General features: G+C 39.5%; 3 protein-coding genes and 1 long non-coding RNA gene across 8 annotated transcripts in view; all 4 read right to left on the reverse strand.

The window, feature by feature from the left end:
- LOC107663553 (histone H3.3) overlaps positions 1-1716 on the reverse strand; it is a 5714-nt gene extending 3998 nt beyond the window's left edge. For 2 of the 3 annotated variants that reach the window (XM_016453792.1, XM_016453793.1), the window contains exons 1-3: positions 1641-1716; positions 541-684; positions 316-469 (exon numbers count right to left, since the gene is read on the reverse strand). In XM_016453792.1, the coding sequence (XP_016309278.1) occupies positions 316-469; positions 541-668 (282 nt within the window). In that variant the 5' untranslated portion in view covers positions 669-684; positions 1641-1716. The remainder of the gene's footprint in view (positions 1-315; positions 470-540; positions 685-1640) is intronic. The other variant, XM_016453794.1, reaches the window with a different exon arrangement.
- Positions 1717-3215: 1499 nt separating this feature from the next.
- LOC107663552 (delta(14)-sterol reductase) lies at positions 3216-9501 on the reverse strand. 3 transcript variants are annotated; one of them, XM_016453791.1, is made up of 10 exons: positions 9237-9501; positions 9054-9162; positions 7831-8073; positions 5042-5236; positions 4862-4965; positions 4674-4790; positions 4385-4553; positions 3975-4055; positions 3699-3821; positions 3216-3607 (listed from the first exon to the last, which is right to left on the reverse strand). In XM_016453791.1, exons 1-10 carry the CDS (start codon positions 9261-9263, stop codon positions 3447-3449), a joined length of 1329 nt encoding a protein of 442 aa, XP_016309277.1. In that variant the 5' UTR covers positions 9264-9501; the 3' UTR covers positions 3216-3446. The 3 variants fall into 3 exon arrangements, with proteins under 3 accessions (XP_016309277.1, XP_016309276.1, XP_016309275.1); XM_016453790.1 differs by having other exon boundaries at positions 4674-5236; positions 9237-9269; positions 9345-9501; XM_016453789.1 differs by having other exon boundaries at positions 4674-5236.
- A 203-nt stretch (positions 9502-9704) lies between these two features.
- Positions 9705-11118, reverse strand: LOC107663556 (uncharacterized). Its single transcript, XR_001631352.1, has 2 exons — positions 10208-11118; positions 9705-9905 (listed from the first exon to the last, which is right to left on the reverse strand). It is a non-coding gene; the product is annotated as an uncharacterized LOC107663556 (long non-coding RNA).
- A 1204-nt stretch (positions 11119-12322) lies between these two features.
- The window catches only part of LOC107663551 (WD repeat-containing protein 20-like), an 8170-nt gene continuing 2575 nt past the window's right edge, over positions 12323-17917 (reverse strand). The window contains exons 2-4 of the mRNA XM_016453788.1: positions 17660-17842; positions 14349-15692; positions 12323-13205 (exon numbers count right to left, since the gene is read on the reverse strand). Of these exons, the coding sequence (XP_016309274.1) occupies positions 13146-13205; positions 14349-15692; positions 17660-17842 (1587 nt within the window). The 3' untranslated portion in view covers positions 12323-13145. The remainder of the gene's footprint in view (positions 13206-14348; positions 15693-17659; positions 17843-17917) is intronic.

Below are 17917 nucleotides of genomic sequence, written 5' to 3' on the forward strand. Positions count from 1 at the left end.
CAGACACAGACACACACACACACACACACAGACACACAGACAGAGACACATTTTCAACATTGATAATAATCAAAAATGTTTCTCGAGCAGCAAATCAGCATATTAGAATGATTTCTGAAGATCATGTGACACTGAAGACTGGAGTAATGATGCTGAAAATACAGCTGCGCATCACAGAAATACATTACAGTTTAACAGATATTCACATAGAAAACAGCTGTTTTACATTCTAATAATATTTCACTATTTTACAGTATTTTTGATCAACTAAACGCAGTTTAATGGTTTACTATAATAACCCTGAGCAGGACTGACCTGCAGCGCTCCGATGGCGGCGCTCTGGAAGCGCAGGTCGGTCTTGAAGTCCTGAGCGATCTCACGCACCAGACGCTGGAAGGGAAGCTTGCGGATCAGCAGCTCGGTGGACTTCTGGTAGCGGCGGATCTCACGCAGAGCCACGGTCCCGGGCCTACAGACACACACAGAGCCGTCAGCGCTCGTCCCGCGGCTCCAGACCAAACACGACTCGCGGCTCAGTACCTGTAGCGATGGGGCTTCTTGACTCCTCCAGTAGAGGGCGCACTCTTACGAGCCGCTTTAGTCGCCAGCTGCTTACGAGGAGCTTTTCCTCCGGTGGATTTACGGGCGGTCTGCTTCGTACGGGCCATTCTGACACACAATCACCTCAAACACAACACACACAATATTACACACTTATTTGGACCCCAAATATGATCATCCTTATATAAGGGGCCCCATCCTAAAAATTTAAAAAGCTTCTAAATATTTTCATGTGTAAAGTTAATAAAACTTAACTATTATTTTCTATTGTTATTATTATTCTATTTCTGTTTTTGGTATAATTGTTCATATTTGTTTGCGTTACATTGTGTTTTCTCTACTCACTATAGTATTGTTATGTTAGAGGTATTTGTTTTTTATTTTAATAATTTAGTTTAAATGTTTTTGTTTATTCAGTTAGTCATATATTATTGATTATTCAAACTAATATCATTCAATATTAGTCCAATAAATCAAATGTTATTTATTTTATTCAATTTATTTCAAATTATTTCAATTATTTTGATTTTTATTTAAATTAAATTAGATTTTTTTAATCAAATGTAATTATTTAAACTGTTGTAAATGTAGTTATTTTAACATGAAATAATATTTTTATACCACCACGGTTTCAGTGACGCCAGTCAATCAACACATTCTCCGCCCATTTACAAGCGGTTGGGGCGTGGCTTCACTCACGCCGCGCCAATCAGCGCTCAGTGTGCCCGTCCAGCCCCGCCCCCTCGGGCTGATGACATAATGGCTGCTCGAAATGTGAGAGAAGAGACAAAACAGCAGTTTATCGTGCGAAGCGCGAGCCACACGGTTTCTAACGCGTTACCGCTCTACCGAGCACGTTTAGTGACGTACAGCGGTGGCGCACACTTTCAGCAAGTGTTTGAGAAAACTACTGCGAGCAAAAGCGCGAGAATGAGTTTATTTCATCGAAGGGAAGCGGGAAAAAAGCGCGTTATTGCAGCTCGAGACGCTTTAATAGCGATTTCAGCGCACGATACTCATATTCATCACCGAGCTGAATGTCATCGGCTCCCGTTACCGGTAACCGGGCGCGGACTCACCTGTCCGGTGTTTCGGGAGGTTTTGTTCCGCTGCGGCGGGTTTTTGCTGCTTGAAGAGCGTTTGAGGTGAAATGGCTGATAGTCAGGGTTGCCAGGTTTTCACAACAAAACCCGCCCAATTGCTCAAAACTAAACCAATGGCGTTTCGAGGGGCCTCCCCCAGCAAAAATCTCGTTCCGGGGGATAAAATACACGTTTTTTGGCGTTGTTCCTCCGGTTAAATTTGCATTCCAGTGGCTAAATATCCTGTTTAAATGTCCCGCGGACATGAAAAACTACCCGCGGCAAGAGTGTTAAAGAAGCCCGAAAACCGCAGACTTGGCAACCCTGCTGATAGTGTCCCGTCACCCACCGACAGTGTTGCCAAGTCCGCGGTTTTCACGCGGAAGTGGGCTTCTTTAACACTGTTGAAGCGTCCCCAATAACGTGATATTTAGCCACTGGAATGCGAATTTTACTAGAGGAAAAACGCCAAAAAAACGCTGTTTACCGGAGGATCCCCATCTCAAAAAGACGAGTTTTGAGCAATTGGGAGGGTTTTGTTGTGAAAACCTGGCAACCCGCGTCTCCGCGCTTTCTGACTCGATCACAGTACAAAAACCTGTGTTTAAAACCAAAGCAGCTCTTGTTACATTAAACACACTATTCTCGTGTCTTTATTGTCTTTGTACTACTATAAAAGCCAGTCAGAATTCAGACTTATGGATATGCACCTTTTTAATATGAATGTTTAACGTTACTTTAATGTTTACTTTGGCGATACATTTCCATCCATCAGGATATTTGCCTGTTTTTATGCAGTCTGTGATATTTACATGCTACTGATTGTGCAACATGTCTAATTATGTTAGATTACAGTGTTCGTATTTACATTTTATACTGGGAAATGTTTCAAATATAAAAAGCTCAATCACTTTTACTAAAGGACAAAGACTAGTTTGTATATATTTAGGCTATTTTTTATTGAGAACATCTTATAAACATAGAAAGTGGCTGTTAAAACAAAGGAGAAAAGTCGAAATAAATCACTTCAAAGTAAAATATTTCAAGTGTTTTTAAAGCTTTCTTATTAATTGGAAATAGTCTCAAAATACTACTGTAGTTCAGCAAGAAGAAGGTACAAAAGTGGGTCCTGCCGTTAAAAACACTGCAAGTTGTACATTCTGTAAACACAACAAAAATGATTAAATACATTTAGTTTTTCTGTTTTGTTTTTCATCAAACAACAAAACATTTTCCAAATGTAGATTTGAAAACAATACAAATATAGTTTGTTTGCAGTACAGCTTTATGATTAATTAAAACTTGTAGTTCAAATTGTACAATTTTAAGTTATAAATAGCCTAATTAAATACAACTCCCTCATTGTGCACATTAATGTTTTTGCTTTGTAACACCACCTCAGAATTAATTTCTGTAATTACATCTATAATTACACCGCGGCAGCACATGTTTTATATGCAATACAGCATTAACAAGCACATTGCACATAATTATGTTTTGACACCCAATGTAAATATAAATCAATCCGCTATCAGGTTGTTCTTGTTTTTTAAAAATTAAATGACATTACACTGGGGAAAAAAAAGGTTTATTTTATTATATAATCTCTCTGAATCAACCTTAATACATGATTTCTACAAACAAAACTAAATGTCACGGGTTAAATCAGATTTAATGAATTTAATGACTTTTGGCTGTGTACTAGTAGTTCAAGTCATGGGATCCACACAGCTAGGAGTAATAACTCCACACGAGAGCTCTGCTTTGGGGCGGTTCATGTAAACACACACAGATGAGAGATGCTCAGTACACGTAAGGCAGCAGTTTGTATGGCACTCGTCGACAGTATTCCCGCCAGGCGTCTCTGTGCTTCTTCAGACAGGATTCTTCGATCTCATTGGCTCGTTGCCTCAATAAATGAAAGCACTGTAGCGCCGGCAAGTACGGCAAAACACTGGTGAACCCTGCATGACACAAACCAGCTCAATTACTCATGCACTGCTGGCACTAAACCATAAAACCGATCTGAATGCGTTCTACTCTTTTAAACCGTACCGCATGGCAGACACCAGGCAAACATCATCAGGATGTCTCCTGAGTAATTGGGGTGTCGGACCCATCCGAACCATCCAGACACCAGCAGACTGCTTCCCGCCGGGCTGCGGATTGTGTTCAGACCTTTGAGAGAGACTGAGATCATCAGCATGGACCTGCATTCAGCTTTAAGCCGAATCAAAGTTCAGTGCTTTCTTGTCATGCATCTATGACCTGCTGTGTTTACAGCGGAAGACATAAGAGCAAGCAGAATGAGGATGAGAAGAGGTCACATACGAGCGTAGGCCGGATCACTGGGATTTCTGCGGAAACCATCTTTCTGCTCGTTAGACAGGTAATACATCAGGAAGCCAGCAGCTGTTAATAAACAACACTGAGAATTATAACAATCACTGCATCACAAAGATTTGCATCGTCTACTTGAATGTGAACTAAACATTTGAAATACATCATTTACTCGAACATAGATATCGAGTCTTGCTTTCTGAGAAACTGATCAAAAGACAATACCTCATGTGCATATATAAACATAACATTTATTATTAATCAGCTGGGTAGGTATGGTGATATTTAATTAGTTCATTTTTGTAAAAATTGTAGCTTGATTTAAGAAAGCTTAGATATTTGTACTGGAAATCAAGACCAAGTTAATGAGATGAACGTTATATTCTATTATGTGAGGTCACCGAAGAGCAGACAGATGGGGACGGCAGACAGGAAGTGGATGTGATTGGGTCTCTGAAGCAGGAAGTAAGCAGGCAGACTGGAGAAGAAAGGGATCCAGATAAACTCGCCCAAAATCATGATGAACCCAATCGGCTCGTTTGTGAACTCTTTGGTCGTCAGCACAGAGCCCTGTCCAAACACATCAGACACCAGAAATACAATTCATTACCTGTTCTGTTTAAGTGAATAACAAACCGCATGAAATACAAACAATACTGCTACTGATAAAAACCAGTTAGTCCGGCGGACCTCATCGATGAGGAAGTCCAGTATGTAAATGAGCTGGAAGACGATGACGAGCAGCAGAGCGAGAGACGAGTTCTTCATCTCTACAGCAGTCAGGAGATAATTCAGATCCATCACGGCCTGCAGGACCGACACAGACATCAGTGAGCGTTCATTTGACCAACGCAAAATCATGATTTCCTCAGACTCACCCAGCCGATAAACCCAACCCTGACCATCACGAAGTGCTTGACGTCGATGAGGCCCAGACGAGGATCCATATTGTGACCCAGAACAAACTTCAGCAGGGGCTTTGCTGTGCAACACAAACACACACATGACCTCTGACCTCAGGCGCTGTGGATAGACAGGGAGGAATTGAGGGGTCATACCCGTGTTGTAGGTCACATGTGCGGAGGACGGTGTTCTGATTGGACACAGGAACAGCGCGAGGCTGAAGATCAGAGAGACGGCCATGGCTGCGCTCACCAGAGAGAAGATCCTGACCGTCCCAGCACCGGCCTGCAGAACACCAGCGAACCACAGAACCAGCATCAGAACCACAGTCAGGAGAAACGCATGCAGACCTGCAAAGAAGATGCTCGTGTCGCCATCAGCACTTTAACAGAACTCATCTCAGATCAACCCAGAACTCACAGCGAACACAAAAACCCTGAAAGAACACATCTAGAACGGGCTACTGTCTTAATATCTGTGCCCAGTCTCTTACCGTTGGTTGATTGCATTTAAATGTATTGCCACATCAACTTCATAGGCTAGATACACACTCAATATTCAACCATAAATGCAAACATTGCCATTGTGAAGCCGTGGTTTACAGTGAATTTATAACAGCTGTTGTTAGGCACGACGCGAAGCGGAGTTAAACCCCTTAGCTGTTATAAATTCACTGTAAACCACGGCTTCACGGGGCTTATTGATTTTATAAAACGGTTATTCCATATACGTAGTAAGGTTTCACAAAATAAAACAGAGCAAATAAAGTGTAATGATATTAATAAAAACAGTATTCTTCCACCAAACAATGTAGCTCCTCAGAAACAGTTGTGGTTGCTACAAAGTGGTTGCCGAGCAACACACAAACGTAAACAAAGGTGTATGTTACTTTGTAGAGTCATTTACAACAGCTTCGAACGCGGCTCAGCCAATCAGAATCAAGCACCGGAACTATCCGTTTTATAAAAAAGGCTAAACAATTCTGTCATACAACTCCGTGAGTCCATCTTACAAAATGAGTCAAGTCACCTTTATTCATATAGCGCTTTATACGATACAGATTGTGTCAAAGCAGCTTTACAGAGTCAAACAGGATAATAGTGTGTCGATAATGAAAGTGAAAGTGAAAGTGAAAAAGTGAAAGTGACGTGACATGTGGCCAAGTACGGTGACCCATACTCGGAATTAGTGCTCTGCATTTAACCCATCCAAAGTGCACACACACAGCAGTGAACACACACACACACCGTGAACACACACCCGGAGCAGTGGGCAACCATTTATGCTGCGGCGCCCGGGAGCAGCTGGGGGTTCGGTGCCTTGCTCAAGGACACCTCAGTCGTGGTATTGAAGGTGGGAGAGAGCGCTGTACATTCACTCCCCCCACCTACAATCCCTGCCGGTACGAGACTCGAACCCACAACCTTTGGGTTACGAGTCCAACTCTCTAACCATTAGGCCACGACTTCCCAATGCAGGAGGACAATAGTAAACACTCAGTTAAAGTCAGTTCATCGTTGATTCAGTGATGTCTCGGATCAAACAAAAAAATCCTGAAAGAAAACATGATGAAAAGGTTATTGTCTTGATATTTGTGCCCAATCTCTTATTGTTGCTTAGTTAGATATATTTAAATCTGTTGCCATATCAGCTTCATTACTTATTATATGGCAGATACAGATTCGACATTAAACAAACAATACAATAAACACTTTTTAATACAAAAAAGTACAATAAATACAAAACATTTATAAAATTCTACTTGGGGAAAAAAAAGACTCAAAAATTTTGTTGAAAAAGTGTTACTTGGTCCATCTTACAAAATAATTCCTTAAAGTTTATTCTAATAAAAATAGCTGTCTCATGACATTGAAAATTTGGAATGCGTATATTTGGCATATATACAATTCTATAAAAGATTCTTTAAATGCACTTGTGATAAAAATAGTAAAAGTCTTCTTAGGTTTGTCTTACAAGTCCTTCAAAACTTGTTGTCTCGTGCCGTTAAGAATTGGAGACCAAACACATGTTTTACAGACAAGGTAGTGCTACACTGGACATTTTGGTGGTTCTTCACCACTCACTCTTAAAAATAAAGGGTCTACAAGGAGGTTTTTGCAGTGATGTCATAGAAGAACCATTCTGGGTTCCCCAAAGAACCTTTCAGTGTACAGCTCTGAAAAGAACCATTTTTTCTTAGTGTGAAGAACATTTGTGACCCTGGAGCACAAAACCAGTCTTAAGTGTCAATTTTTAGAAATTGAGATGTATGCATCATCTGAAAGCTGAATAAATAATCTTTCCATTGATGTATGGTTTGTTAGGATAGGACAATATTTGAAAATCTGGAATCTGAGGGTGCAACAAAATCTAAATATTGAGAAAATCATCTTTAAAGTTGTTCAAATGAAGTTCTTAGCAATGCATATTACTAATCAAAAATTAAGTTTTGATATATTTACGGTAGGAGATTTACAAAATATCTTCATGGATCTTTACTTAATATCCTAATGATTTTTGGGATAAAAGAAAAATCTATAATTTTGACCCATACAATGTATTGTTGGCTATTGCTACAAATATACCCCAGCGACTTAAGACTGCTTTTGTGCTCCAGGGTCACATTTTAATAATCCAAAGAACCATTTTCCACTATAAAGAACCTTTTGTGAACTGGAAAGTTTCCATGAATGTTAAAGTTGTGTCATGAAACCACTGATGCCAATAAAGAGGTAAAAAAAAACCTCATGATTTCTTCTACTATGGCCTCTACAATACCTTGAATACACAATTTGATCATGTCTGGAATTACAAGGGTAGATGCATATTTTTTCCCACCACAGAATTCCTTTCAAATAATTTGTTATTTTGAGATTCTTCCCATTCTGCTTGCCATATTGATTTGATTAAAGGCTTGAGGTCTGAAGGTGGGATTTTCTCTTACCATTGAGTTTGTATTTCAAACGCTTTCCATCGCAGCCCATCTTGCCTTCTGTCACCTGTCCCACAGGTAGATAATAGAGCGCCACCTGCAGGACAGTGAATAACAGCACCACACACACAGACGTCCAGTCCCAGATCAGGGTTCCAGCAGAACCCAGCAGAACCCACGACCCAGAGGAGGACCGGCAGCCATCCAGCATCATTATGAGAGAGATGCCCAACAAAACACACACCAGAGACAGGTCTGATACACACACACACACACACAGACAGAGACACACACAAGACAGAGACACACACACACACACACACACACACAATCAACAGCCTGAATCACATCATACTGAGGCTTATTTTAAAATTCTTGACATTGCACTAAAACTATTAAGGCAAGACAGTACAGGCAAATATGGAAAAATATTAACTAATAAGATATCAGCATACTTCCTCAGTTGATTAATCAGAATGAATAAAGATATAATTTCTGAAAGTTTTCTGAAATGTTTAAATATGCAAATGAGACACTGTCTAATTAAATATTCACTAATCTGCATACATTTACAGAACAGAAATGGGTAAAGTCAGGTTCAAAATTCTTGTTTGGTTTTGTTGATATATTAGAGTTAAAGGTTTTTACTGTGGGATTTTTGGATTTCTCTTTTCATCACTGCATAAATCAGAAAATACTGTCAGGAAAAAAATAAATTTTCACGTTTTTAGAAATAAAAAGTTAGTATAAATCAGTGTGAACAATATATGAACAAACCCTTCAGTAAAACCCTTCAGTATATAGATAGGAATAAATCTCTAAGTTTTGGTGTATGTAAGTGCTGCAGAAGTGGAGAAAAAACTCACCGCCTTTAAAAATATGCATTTTCACCATGTTTTTAGGAATAAAATGTTGTATATATCAGTGTGAACAATATATGAACAAACCCTTCAGTAAAAACCTTCAGAATATAGACAGGAATAAAACTCTAAGTTTTGGTGTATGTAAGTGCTGCAGAAGTGGAGAAAAAACTCTAAATGTATGTACTGTAATGGAAATCTACAGACACAAATAGATAAAGTGTAACCAAGTAAACAGGTTTTGCCTGTAGTGCCTTGCCTTAAAGACACAATTTATGAATCAGATTGGTTGGTGTCATTTTCCACTAAAAGATCTAGTGATATCATGTAAACTGATTTTAATAGTTGGTCTCTAGACCAAACTAGAGTACTTACGGATGTTGTTCCATCTACTGTGGACTTGTACCACACATTTGCCCTCATCATCAGCTCCATACTCAAGCTTCCCGTTACCCGTGTCCTGCAGGGATCTGTTCCTGTGCCTCTGGAGGACATTCAGAAGTGTGTAAATCAAGGGTGAATCTAGAATAAACACTGAATTTAATTTCTCAAACTCACCTGATGTTCTGGTTGGTGAGTCGTCATGATAATCTGTGAAAGAACCAACTCTAAAACACAATCAAATGACTTTTGTCTTGCCTATACTGTGCTCAAATGTAGTCTTACCAGAGGCAGATAGAACAGCTTTACAAATACAACTCCACACTGCTGTATTCACCGAAGACAAAGGTTTTTATACTTCAGCAGTTACTACATACTACTGACGTGTTGCGATATCTTCTGCGTGTTGAAGGAACCATGCAATAGCTGAAAACGTTCAACAGACGACCCCTCAATCTTCCCCCATTCACTGCAGAGGATCCAGCAAGTGATGCAATGCTACATTTCTCCAAATCTGATGAAGAAACAAACTCAGACGGCCTGAGAGTGAGCACATTTTCAGATCATTTTCATTTTTGGGTGAACCTTTCCTTTAAATTTGTTAGCTGATATACAGTATGTGATTGCAAATAACAATGCGATGCATGAGTATTTGATGTTTTAATAACAGATTCCCATATACAAACTGGATATTGTGATATTGTTGGCCACATCACCAGCTAAATGAAAACACATGCAGTGGAAGAGAATCGATTTTAAAGAAAAGCAGTGTGGAGGAATGGAAGTTACACCGAAATCATCCACTTTCATACGTCGATGATGCAGGACGCTCTTGGATGCCATCATCTGTTAGGATTCACAAAAAACAAAAGATCCTTCAGAACTGAATGCATTTGCAAAAAAAGAGAAAAGATGAACCTAATGGACAGCATTGTTTAAGCAGTAGTTTAAAAAGCGCACAATAAAAATACACAAAATGTTCCAACATCCACTAATTGGTCCGTTTGCATTTCTCCAGTTAACAGCAAAACACAATCACAATGCTACAGCCGTACAAAACATAAATCCCAAAATATCTGAGATTTAAAAAAACACTTAAAGCTACAAAAAGGCATAAAAAATGAGAACTAAGTGTTAAGCATACATACCGTCAGGGCTAAAACACTGTTTTTATCAAGTAGTGTTCTGTAATTCGGTGGGAATGATCATATATGAGTTCATTAGCTTGGCCTTTGTCTAAAATACAAGCAAAGATCTGCCTCTCGGAGAAGAAACGTCCATGCCGGGATCACTAAAGCAGCCAAACCACATTTAAACCAGTACAATCACCTAAAAGACCAGTTTGTGTAGTGTTATTCCTCCTCGCAGACTTCTAGAAAGACTCAGTGTCCTCAAATATGGCTCGCCACAAACTTCTCCAACAATTTTAATGCTGTCCCAGTTGGTTTGAGTATTTAGATGCGTTAAATAGGAGCTTGCGAGAAAATAATCCATCCTTAAGGTGCAAGTTCACTGTCAGGATCACCAAAGAAACTCAAAACATTGCAGAACTTGCTTGAGAAACTGGTTTTGGTGACAATTTGAACTGTAATGACTGACGGTATATGTGATATCCATTGATTTTGTTTTCTTCTCTACAGGAGCAGTCAGAAATGTTTGTTAATGCAGGTTTGCACTGATTTGCTTAATGGCAAGAATCTAACTGATTGACAGACATCACTAGAAATTATATGACATTGTCCTTTTGAGAAGTCTGCATGACAAAACCTTAAAAACACACTTCACATTGGCTCTCGGTTATCCCGACTTCTTGAAAATGGTCCCTCCAGTGATCTAAAATCAACCTGTAAATGTGCAAAATTTTGCAAGAGGCATAGCAGGTGTAAGGAATAGCGCCTACTCCGTGCTACAATAGTAAAATGTGCTGCTTAAATGACAGAGAAGTTTCTCCCTTCCATTACATCCGACTTGTATGGAAGCTCATTTCCGTCACGGAATAAAAAAAGATTAAAAAAAGGTAATTGTGACTTTTTTTTTCTAAGAATTGACTTTTTTGTCATTTTGACTTGTAGCAATTTTGACTTTTTTTCGGAATTCTGATTTTATATCTCGCAATTGTAACTTTTTTTCCGGAATTCTTAGTTTATATCTTGCAATTTTAACTTTTTTTAAAAATTCTGAATTTATATATCGTAACTTTGACCTTTTTTTGGAATTCTGAGTTTATATCTTGCAATTTTTACTTTTTTTCAAGAATTCTTAGTTTATATCTCGCAACTTTGACTTTTTTGGGAGTTCTGAGCTTATATCTCGCAATTGTAACTTTTTTTTTATTTTTTTCTCGGAATTCTTAGTTTATATCTTGCAATTGTAACTTTTTTTCCGGAATTCTTGGTTTATCTCTCGCAATTTAGACTTTTTAGGGAATTCTGAGTTTATATCTCGCAATTGTAACTTTTTTTTTTCGGAATTCTGAGTTTATATCACGCAATTTTAACTTTTTTTTTTTCTTCTCGGAATTCTGAGTTTATATCTCGCAATTTTAACTTTTTTTCGGAATTCTTAGTTTATATCTCGCAATTTTAACTTTTTTTTCGGAATTCTGAGTTTATATCACGCAATTTTAACTTTTTTTTTTTCTTCTCGGAATTCTGAGTTTATATCTCGCAATTTTAACTTTTTTTCGGAATTCTTAGTTTATATCTCGCAATTTTAACTTTTTTTTCGGAATTCTGAGTTTATATCACGCAATTTTAACTTTTTTTTTTTCTTCTCGGAATTCTGAGTTTATATCTCGCAATTTTAACTTTTTTTCGGAATTCTTAGTTTATATCTCGCAATTTTAACTTTTTTTTCGGAATTCTGAGTTTATATCACGCAATTTTAACTTTTTTTTTTTTCTCGGAATTCTTAGTTTATATCTCGTAACTTTAACTCTTTTTGGAATTCTGAGTTTATATCTCGCAATTTTAACTTTTTTTCGGAATTCTTAGTTTATATCTCGTAACTTTTACTTTTTTTGGAATTCTGAGTTTATATCTCGCAATTTTAACTTTTTTCCAGAATTCTTAGTTTATATCTTCTAACTTTTACTTTTTTTGGAATTCTGAGTTTATATCTCACAATTCTGACTTTTTTTCTCATAATTATGCAATTTTGTTTTTTGTTTCCACCACAGAATTGTTGTTTATATGTTACAATTGTTTTTTTTTTTTGTTTTGTTTATATATTGCATTTTTCTCAGAATTGCGAGAAAAAAAGTTGCAATAACCTTTTTTTTTTTTTTTTTTTAATTCTGTACCCGGAAACAGGCTTCCATAGACTTGGTTTCAACAAGGCAAATTTTAAGAGATCCGCTTCTAGTTTGGACTAGCTCTAAACAGTCATGTCACAAACGTCCGTTTTCATTCAGCGGTGACGTTGTTTGCTTAGCAAAAACTTAGTAAATATATAAAATCGCACTTTCACGGTTCATATACCCTGCCTACCATTTTACACCATTTCTAGACGACACTAACCTCACCTCTCTAGTAGCATCTGCAATCAATGAAGCTGAAAACTCGAGTCTAGCGGTTGAACAAATGCACGTAACTCTCAGTTCAGGCCCGATGCCAAAGCAAAGGATGCACTTTCTCAGCCAGATCGCCACTTATGAAGCACTAGCACACTAGAACAAGAACTCGTCAATCCACATTCAATGCATCTGTCACTATGTACAATATAGGATCTTCATATATTAATTATTTGAGTTCATTATTTCAATACATGTCTTCTGCCGTTATAGAGTAGTCTGAATATGTACAATAGAAGTCTCGATGATCAAATAAATAGGAAATAAAATGGCCGTGGCGTTTGCAGTGAATGCGGCCGGAGAAGAGGCCAGCAGGGTTTCTGCACGGAAGAGTCTCGCAGTCTGTCTGCAGGAGAGAGTTGCAGCAGTGCAGCATGGTCCCGGGGTGTGTTTACGTTCGTGTGCAACTCAAGCGTGTGGTTTGGTGGGAATACAGTGGACGGGTGAATGGTGACGCTGTGATGGACCGGCTCCGGATGCAGACACGGGAATCAGCTCTGGGAATGAGGCTTCGGCTATACCACCGTCCCGCTTGGAGAGTTTCCGTTCTGTGCTGACAGCGGCTGAGACGGGTGCTAGTGGAAACACAGACAAGAAAAAACGTTAAACTGTGAGCAGTGATGAAGTGACTTTTGGCAACATCCAACATATTTGCTACATCTGAAAATAATATTATATATATATATAATTTATTATTATTTTTTTTATATTAAAATGCAAATAAAGTTACTGGTTATTTGCAATACAGCGCAACAGTGAGTTCCCATTTATTTTCTCCATATAAGAATTGATTTTTAATGCTAAATTATAAACCTTTAAAGACAGACCTACTGTGATGTAATCGATGGTTTATGCTTAAATTATTTTTTTTAATAATCATATTTAAAAGCAGAACTCCTGGTGAAAACCTACATCACCCATGATTGTGCAGAGAAATCACCAAAAGAACACTGCAGCACTCTCAAACTACTTAAATATTTTGCAATAAATGGAAAATATATTGTTTCTATGTACATACATAATTAATAGATTTAAAGATGCATATTGAATTTATATTCCTCCATTGTTTTTAATTTGATTATTTCATTGGCTGTTAAAAAGTATTCAATTAAACCTGTTCATTTCACAGTCTAGTATCTGTCTTTTTCCCCGATTTTTTTAAACACTTTTTTGCTTCAAATCAAATTGTGTAATGTTTTGATTAAAAAAAAAAAAATTTGTAAATGAAGATTTTTACTATAAAATACGTTGTCTTTCTACATCTCCATTTTCTCCATTGTTTTAAAATTTATTACCTGTTCAGTTCAATCTTGCACCTTTGTCTTTTTGTCCAATTTTCAAACACTTTTTTGCTTCAAATCAAAGTTTTTAATGTTGTGATTCTCCTCGCACATTGTAAAAAAATCAAGAAAATACTATTTCAGTCTTTCTACTTCAAAATTTCACATTTAATTCAATGTGTTACTTGCTGTTTCTTTGTAATTACTTGCAAAATTTACTTGCAATTTCTGAGTGAAAATAGTTTAAAAGTAAATCCTACACCAATTAAATTTTTTAAAACGTTTAAAACAGTGTTCAGTGTAGCTTGTTGGCTTGGCCCATGACTTATAACTCTTATAACAAAGACTTTTTAAAAATCTAGATGGGAAGAACACTTCTGTAATTGAGACCACTGAAAAGTTGAGCTGTATGTGCTTGATGTTTTCATATCGACTCACCGTTTTCCCGGGTCTGGACCAAGTGCAGATGAGTCCTTCCTGACACGCCGTGATGATGCAGTCGTTCATGAAGACGAGCACGGTGAGCCGCTCGTGGGCGATTTTCTTGCACACCAGCGGCTCCAGCAGCGGCACCTCGTTCATGCGAGGACACAGCGTGGTTCCCAGCACTTTAGCGCCATCTAGCCGGGTGCTGCGCGGCGCTACGTTGATCTTATCGTTGCTTTTGCTGATGTTCCCGAGGCTGTGGTAGCGCTTGTGCTCCTTTTCCCCTCCCACCCCGGATTTGTCCGATTTGCGCTCTTGTAACGACAGCGTGGCGAAGCGGCCGATGCTAAACGGCGTGCTTCCTCCGCCTGTGCCAGCGCTCTCGCCTGTGCCGCTGCTCTCCGTCGCCCCCTGGCTCTTGGAGGTGTTGGCGACGGCGGGGTGCGGGAGGGAGTTGGAGCGCGACAGCGAGCGAGGTAAAGGCAGCGGCAATGTTGATGTCTGATGAGGGTTGGAGGGATGATGGTGACCTTCGACTCCACTACTTCCGCTCAACGCCGTGCTGCTTGGAATCGTAGGGCCGAAGGTGTTCGTAAGCGCGCGGGAGAGCGGAAGCCGTGGATACAGAACGTCGTCCGTCAGATCCCACAAACAGAACTGCGTGTCCTGGCCGACGGATCCGAAGCGGTACGTCACGGACGACGCGCCGCCTTTGGAGCTGTGCCGCGAGAGGCGCGAGAGCGTGCTGCTGGTTCGCACGCGGCCGAAGTGCAGCGCCCCCTGCTGGAGATCCTCCTCACTGCCGCTGAGCTCCATCGGCTCCTCGTCCTCCAGGTTCGTCGTGAACGGGTCGAAAGCAACAACGTTGACCCACGACTTGTGGCCGTGTCCGCGCGCCACCACGCGACTCTCGGCGAACGACCAGACGGTCACCAAATCATCCTCTCCGCCGGTGGCGAGGTACTTCCCGTCGGGGCTCCAGGAGACGCAGAGAAGCCCGCCGAAGTAGCTCTTCATCACGCCTTGCAGCTCCATCGAGTCGAAGTGGAAGACGCGCAGGCAGCCGTCTTGACCGACGCAGGCCACGTGAAGGCCATCGGGCGAGAAGGCAAACTCGTTCAGCCCTCCATCACCGACCACCCAGCGGAGCAGCGGGTTACGGGGCGTCTTGGTCTTGCAGGCGTAGACGGCGAAGCCCTCGCCCTGCCGGAGCAGACAGTACTGAGGCGCGGTGGTGCCGCATGGGTGCTCCACGTTATAGAGGTAGAGGTGACCGCTGGCGTGAGACGCCAGGAAGAGATTCTCTGACTTGGGCAGCCATTTGAGACACGTCACCTTTGATTTGTCTATCAGCCTCTGGGGAGAGAAGATATTACACTATATCAGCATAAGAACTGATCAAAAGTGACATTTAAAATGTTACAAAAGATTTCGGTTTCAAATAAACGCTCTACTTTTGAACTTTCTATTAATCTGTGAATCCTGAAAAATCAGTTTCCACAGAAATATTGTGCGGCAAAACTGTTTTACATTTACATATTTAGCAGATGCTTTTAACCAAAGCGACTTACAAATGAGGACAATGGAAGCAATCAAAATGAACAAAGTGCTATAACAAGTCTCAGTTAGCTTAACGCAGTACATGTAGCAAGGTTTTTTTTAATCATATAATAAATAAAAAGAAAACATAGAATAGAAAAAGAATAGAGCAAGCTAGTGTTAGAGGCCTTTTTTGCTTTTGTTAATTGTATAATAAATAAAAAGAAAACAAATAGATAGAATACAAAAAGATTAGAGAAGCTAGTGTTAGTTTTTTTTTAAAGAAAACAAGCAGTTAGTAAATGAATAGAATGCAAGTCTAAAAGTTTTTTTTTATTTTTTATAGAGAATAGAATTAGAATAGAGAGTGCTAGAGTTAGAGGGTCAAATAAAGATGGAAGAGATGTGTTTTTAGTCGATTCTTGAAGATGGTTAAGGACTCAGCTGCTGGGATTGAGTTGGGCAGGTCATTCCACCAGGAGGGAACAGTTAATGTAAAAGTCTGTGAAAGTGATTTTGTGCCTAGAGGTAAGACTCAAACCACTGGCGTGCGGTTCCTGAGATGCCCTTTGTCAATAGGGTTGACAGGAGGATCTGGTGGTTAACTGTGTGAAAAGCAGCGGACAGATCCAGCAAGATAAGTATTGAAGATTTGGAATCCTCTCTTGCCAGTCTTAGGGCTTCAATTATTTGATCAGTAATAGATTGATAATGTTTTCAACATTGATAATAATCAGAAATGTTTCTTGAGCAGCAAATCAGCATATTATACTGATTTCTGAAGATCATGTGACACTGAAGACTGGAGTAATGATGCTGAAAATACAGCTTTGATCACAGAAATAAATTACAGTTTAACAGATATTCACATAGAAACAGCTGTTTTAAATTGTAATAATATTTCAGCCTTGGTGAGCTTCTTTAAAAAATATTAAAAATCCTACCAACCCTAAACTTTGTTAAATCACACTGCACCTCAAAATCAAAATAAATGTCCCTTTACACATTTCACCTTCATTATGTCTTGTGTAAAATCGTAATTGTCCTAAAATAGGCATCATTCTGTGGGTAAAATATTATTATTGGTCTGAAATACGAATCACATGCTGAACTGGAGAGTCTGTTAATAAAGAGAGTTTTACGTGCCTTTTTTTCACCATAAGAGTTTTGTCTGCTAAACATGAAGATCCAATAAGAGCCACATTATTCTTCAGTAAAGTTACCTGTTCAGTTCAAACACAGATCAACTTTACTTTGTATTGCTGTAAAACAAGGTCACGTAATAAAAAGAGAGATCCGGAGTAAGAGCTCTTCGTTTTAAGGGGTCCTGCTTTCCATTAGATTGACAAATTCAAACTGCCACGAGGAAATTACTAAATGTTTGCGGCTGTTTGAGGAAGATCATCTAAAGAGGGTTCCTGTTTTCATATTACTGGTTTAGAAACATGAAGGAGCATCTTAATTATCGCACACAGATCTGACAGATCTCCAGTCACGGTTTGAGATTCAGAACATCATCATCTTTGACAGGATTGTGCTGCTGTCCACAAAATACTTAAAATGTTGAATTGTTCAGCATATTCTTTATGAAAAACATGATTCATCATGAAAACTAGGATGTGGTACTATGGTGTATTCAGGACAGTAAACAGCAGGCGACAGGACACTGTTTACACCTGCTATTAACAGCAGTCTCCGGTGATCCAGTTCATCTGATACGATGATGCTTTCATCAGGTGTTAATGTGCTTGACAGATGATGAGGAGTCACGCTCATCTGCTCACCTCCTCGTTGAAGAGCTTGCTGGTCTCCTTCTTGATGGGGTCGAGGTACTGCACCTGTCCAGCGGAGAATCCCACGATCAGAGCCACGCTGTCAGCCGTGGCCGAATACTGATTAAAGTCATGACAGGTAGGCTGAGTTCCTTTATAGATGCGCTTGTCTATGGGCTTACTGAGATCCACTGCCTGCACACACACACACACACACACACACACACACACACACACACACACACACACACACACACACACCCCGCACAG

The sequence above is a fragment of the Sinocyclocheilus anshuiensis genome, unplaced genomic scaffold (genome assembly GCF_001515605.1).
Source record: "Sinocyclocheilus anshuiensis isolate Anshui unplaced genomic scaffold, SAMN03320099.WGS_v1.1 scaffold2201, whole genome shotgun sequence".
Classification (NCBI taxonomy): domain Eukaryota; kingdom Metazoa; phylum Chordata; class Actinopteri; order Cypriniformes; family Cyprinidae; genus Sinocyclocheilus; species Sinocyclocheilus anshuiensis.